This window comes from Buceros rhinoceros, unplaced genomic scaffold (assembly GCF_000710305.1).
Source record: "Buceros rhinoceros silvestris isolate BGI_N320 unplaced genomic scaffold, ASM71030v1 scaffold14120, whole genome shotgun sequence".
Classification (NCBI taxonomy): Eukaryota; Metazoa; Chordata; class Aves; order Bucerotiformes; family Bucerotidae; genus Buceros; species Buceros rhinoceros.
In genome coordinates, this window is record NW_010391488.1 from 28,169 (window position 1) to 33,388 (window position 5,220).

The 5,220-nt window shown below is 41.8% G+C and overlaps 1 protein-coding gene across 1 annotated transcript in view; it reads right to left on the bottom strand.

Moving 5' to 3' along the window:
* SFI1 (Sfi1 homolog, spindle assembly associated (yeast)) overlaps positions 1 to 5,220 on the bottom strand; it is a 26,828-nt gene that overhangs the window by 12,444 nt on the left and 9,164 nt on the right. Inside the window, exons 9-14 of the mRNA XM_010141965.1 lie at positions 4,102 to 4,258; positions 3,173 to 3,334; positions 2,670 to 2,740; positions 1,517 to 1,609; positions 1,064 to 1,161; positions 610 to 691 (exon numbers count right to left, since the gene is read on the bottom strand). Coding sequence (XP_010140267.1) covers positions 610 to 691; positions 1,064 to 1,161; positions 1,517 to 1,609; positions 2,670 to 2,740; positions 3,173 to 3,334; positions 4,102 to 4,258 — 663 coding nt within the window. The remainder of the gene's footprint in view (positions 1 to 609; positions 692 to 1,063; positions 1,162 to 1,516; positions 1,610 to 2,669; positions 2,741 to 3,172; positions 3,335 to 4,101; positions 4,259 to 5,220) is intronic.

Below are 5,220 nucleotides of genomic sequence, written 5' to 3' on the forward strand. Positions count from 1 at the left end.
GAATTCACAAGAACTGATAATCTCAAAACACCAAGAGTCAGCCATATCTGCACAAGGTCACCCACACACGCTACCATCAACTATGGGCTGTGTAACTCAGACCACAAAAAAGGCAGCAGAGGCAGCTAGATGTAAAAACTACAGCCTTATATATACACACACACACACTCACACACCTTAGGAGATGAAGGATCCCTTAAAGGACTTTATGGACACCTCCCTTGAAGCAACTAGTTTGTCAGTACAACCCTGCACTTATTAAATAGGTTGGGGTTGGCTCTTTATTACTATTTCAACCAGGTAACTAAGAAACAGATGGAGTGTGAGAGAGAACGCACGCACATATTTACTGGGGAGGGTGCAAGTGAATGAACTGTGAGAATAATTATCCTCTAATAATAACAGCTTGATTCTATTATTAAACAGCTTCACTTAAAGGTGATTAGTAAATACTGGTTGCAGTCTGTTTCCCCTTACTTGATCCCCCCCCAAGAAAATGCAATTTATAACACCCAAGTCCATCTCATGCCAACTGACGCTCACAGACAGTGACTAAGAAATCATCCCTTCTATCCCCTTAGCAAGGCCAGGTACAAGAGTTACATTTACCCTCTTCTCTGCCATTCGGTATTCTTGCTGCTCGCAGGCCTTCAGCAGCCACGTGTCAAATACCCGTCTCATCAACACCCTCCTGCAAGCAAAAAGGGAGAACGTCACCACAGGAGAGAATTCCTTTGGAACAGAGACTGATTTTATGAACATCAAAAGACCAATCCATCTACAGCCTAAACAGTTAGGCCGTTATATGTCCTCATTATTCCCTGGGGTTTAAAACCAGACAATGTGTCCCCTGAAATCTTACTCAGAATACATGAGACAAGATTAATGATTTTTTGAAGGTATGAAAAGTCCCTGCTCTCATTCAGGTCACTGAAAGCAACACCATAACACTATGGTTGAAGTGTTTTCAGTTTCAACTCTAGCCTCAGGATCTGAGCGCTGAGAACCAAAGGCCCACAAATGCCGTATTTGTATAAATTTATATTAATATTTCTCTGCATACCTGTAACGGGCATGAGCCACTGATGACAAGGCCTGCTGCTGTTCTTCCTCCTTCTCTTCCAAATGGGACTTCCACCTGTTCCAGAACTTCCGCAGCACCTGAAACAAAGCAAAGCAATGAAAATATAATAGGTATTGATGCAGGAGAAGAATGCAAAGAAATAAGTTATAAACGTTCTACTGAAACTGCATGCTGCAACGGTTGTCTCCTGCACTGCTTCATATACCAAAATTGGTTTATAACCTACTACGAACTTTTCTGGTAAAAATCACCATAAACATAGAAAACTAAAACAACATATCTAAGAGTGACAGTTGACTTACACAGATTTTTCTCTGGCTACTAGTATTTAGGAACTTATTTAACAAAAAAAGAACTTTGTAGGTGGAAGTGGAAGCAAATAGGACAGCTCAAGAAAAACTAACACAAAACCAAAAAAAAAGTCAAACTCACTGTAATTTGATGCTGACGGTATGACAGATTTTTTCTCATTTGATGAATACGCTTGTTCATGACATTCTGCTGAAGACCCTGAAACCCAAGTTTCTGTAACAAGAAAAGCACACAGTTCTCATGTAATCCAAACCAGCAAGCACTGGTAAATTTAAAACTGGCTGCTCCTTATGGACATCTGTGTTTGATGCTACTCCTCGCAACGGCTACGATTTAGTTACTTGTCATCAATGCCTGCTTCAATTTCCTCTCTTAACTGTCGCTTCTCCAGCTAAACTAAAATTCTCTTCCACTTTCCCAGGGTTTTACTGTGAGACATCTACCTCCTTATTCAGCTATCAACACCACTACCCAAGTCCTTTCTCAATCTATCTCCTCCTTCAGTTCAAGACTCGTAACTTGCTTCTTATTAATAACAGAAAAGATTCTCTTCCCTTTTAGGTCTCCTCTGCAAAGGTCTTTTGGCCCAAATCCCACAACACCCTGATTCAGGGATGAACATGGTAAATAGCATTATGAGATCATCCCACCTTAAAGTACTCTTATAATCACTAATGTTTACAGTTTTCAATCTATGATCCAAACAGGTTTATTGCCATCTTTTTTATGATCGGACTGATCCACGCTTGCTTGAGAATAAATCGCTTCCAAGAGAGCTGGAGGCTTGCTTGTGTTCAACTCTCAGAGAGCCTGCAAGGTTTTGTTTGGTTTGGGTTTGGTTTTACCTTTTAAGAAAAAGACACTCATAATTCTTGTTGCAAAACAGTGTAAGCAGACAGAAATATCTGGGGTAGAGGTAAGAAGAAAAAAAAAAAATCAGGGAAAATCAAGGGGAAAATGAAATCTGATGGTGAAATGGCCAGGAACATGGTAGTCCAATACCACCAAGATTGATCTCCTATTTCAGCAGCTTCCCCACTGGAAGAATAACTATCTGAGAGCAGCATAGCTGCCCCATTTGGACTCAACTGGAGGTTCCAGAATAGTTGGAATTTAGAAACCTGATGCCTGATCCAAACTCACCATGGCAGAAAATGGTGCATCCCCCACTTAACACCCCCGCACCGCTGTCAGCATTACAGGCACACTGCCGAGCAGAAGCATTCAAATTCTCTCCACAGCTTCTTCCACTTTACGCTAACAGTGTTCTTACCAACAGATGATGCTTGTAGTGTTTTTCAGCCTGCTCACACTGTTGAGTCTCTTCCACATGCAGTACAACATCTGTCACCAAGTTAAAGTATTTTTCACACAGACATATCCATCCAAATATATATAACCTTCCTCCACAGAGGGGCACTAGATCGCCACCGAAATTTACTTCAATATTTGAATTTCCAGCCCCATTACCTGGGCAAGCTTTGATTACAACAGGTTTTCAGATTTTGCTAGCTTATCACAGTACACTTCTGATTCACTGTTAAGTAAGGAATTCCTCCCAACCTTATCTTCTGCAGGCTCTTAGCTGTCAACGGGCTAACAGACTGTAGTTACAACAGTTTTAATAATTGATAGTATGGCCTTTCACACATCTAATGATAACATGGTTGTTGTCACCCTCACTTCTGCACAACATTCCCGCTTCTTAATCAGATTTTTCCCCTACAGGAATGCTGTTCACCTGGCCCTGCTAGGGATCAAATACAGATTGGATACAATGCTTCCAGTGTGCAAAGACTCTCCATAAGGCAATTCTTGCTGCTATTTTTTCCATGTCCTCTCGGTGAGCGTGCATTCTTCTCCTGGACTTCCAAGACAACCGCCACTCAGAGAAACACTGCCGGACTATCCTGATTCGGTGATGCTGTTGGGCCAGCTCTAGAAAACACACACAAATACTTACGACGTGTTCCACTCTGGACTGACTCACATCAGATGAGGCTGTGACCTTTAAGCCTCTGGTTTTGAAGTGACAGAAGCTCTTACACTGAAGAATGGCAGTAAGGTTTCACAGTAACACTTGGCTATGGACCACAGAGGCAGTTTTAAACTAGTAACACACTGCACTGACTTCAGAAGGGGAAGTTAGGACACTGCATCACTTGTTCAACACAGAGAAGCTTGCTTATGCGTAAGCATACTCCTGTTACGAGTTCCCAGATAGCAAGATGGGTTCTTTTCCACTACCACTGATCAACAGGCAACTCACACAAATGTCCGAGCTCATTCCAGCATCTTGAAGGGAAGAAACAAAAGAACTGGTGTGATAATCTCTTCTATCCTGTATGAGTTTGATTTGTCTGATTATCAAGAAATCCACACACAGACTGAATGGTAGTAGTCCTGCATACATTCTTCTCACAGATACCTCAGTCAGAATAGAATATGCCATGTGCAAATTTCCATCAAGGAAACTGTAAAGCATTTTTTTAAAATCACATGGAAAGCAGGGTATCTACCCATCAGTTCAGTACACAACCGTAGCCAGCCAGGCCTGTAGCAGTGTGCAGTCCAAGTTGCATCTGATCACCCGTCGAGCAAACTGAAACATTGCAGCCCCTCCCAGAGTACAAAAAAACCCTATCACTGTGCTCTAAGCAAAGGGGATGAGTCCTGTTTGGTCCTAACTCACCATTTTCACTCACCATTCTGAAGTTTCTTTGCTCTGCGGAGGTTTAAGTATCCCAGCCACGCTTCCATGCATCTCATCAATTCCCAGTGCCGATGATGAGTTATTGCCCTAGTCTCCTTCTGCTTGTCATTCTGGCTGTGTAAATACAGCTCTCGCCACTGCAACCAAGCCTGACAGAACAGAGGGCAGTAAGAGGAAAAAACACGGACAAGATTAGGGAAGTAGAAGAAAGAAAAGGAAGAATACCCAGGCAATAGGAAATACCATGTAAAATCTAAAGGTGAAAGCCACAAGCAATCAGGTTTCTCCCCAGAAGGGGGGGGGGGAAGAAAACAACACCACCAAACAAACATGCCAGAGGAATGCCAGCATAAAAAAGGTCAAAGAATGTGAATATCAAACTTCCTCTTTTGATTCTTTCAAACTTTTTACCAAAATAATTTCTTTTTTGACAACAGACTTCCTATCAGATGGAGTATTTTCATATAAAAGAATCACATCTTGAGATATGGTAAGATTTCCCAAATCACAAGTTTATCTCCTTAGCAGAATACTGGCCTCAAACAGGCAACGTTGCCATCTTACAGTGTAGGCAAAATTAAATACCATCACCTGGTTTTAATGAAACGGACAAAAAGCTACAGTTCCAGTGAAAGAAAGAAAATCATGCTGTTTTCATTGCAGCTAAGGTGAACAATTTACTGAAGGAGCTGACCATCTCTCAAGAATACCAAGTGCTGGATTGCATTTTCTTACCCCAAAATGGAGTTAAACATGCTCACAGAAATTCATTAGGACATAAGAAATGCTGCCTTACAAAGAGGCAAGGTGCTGCCAAACAGACAAGAACTGCTGTCTTGCCTCCTAATGGGATGGTGGATTGGACCTCTGTGGAGTTTGGCATTCTAGAGAACTGGCTGCAACTACCCTTCATACCCTTCTCAAAATGCCAGAGCTGCAAACTCACACACCTGTTTTCTTTTACCTCTTACTGCCTGTGGCTAGTTTCGCTGGTGGAGAGAACTCTGATACTTTCACTATCATCAAGCACTGCATAAAACAGTAATAATTCCTTTGGACATTCTGCTTCCTAGCAAATATAAGACATGGATCCAGTTTACCTAGATTTCTC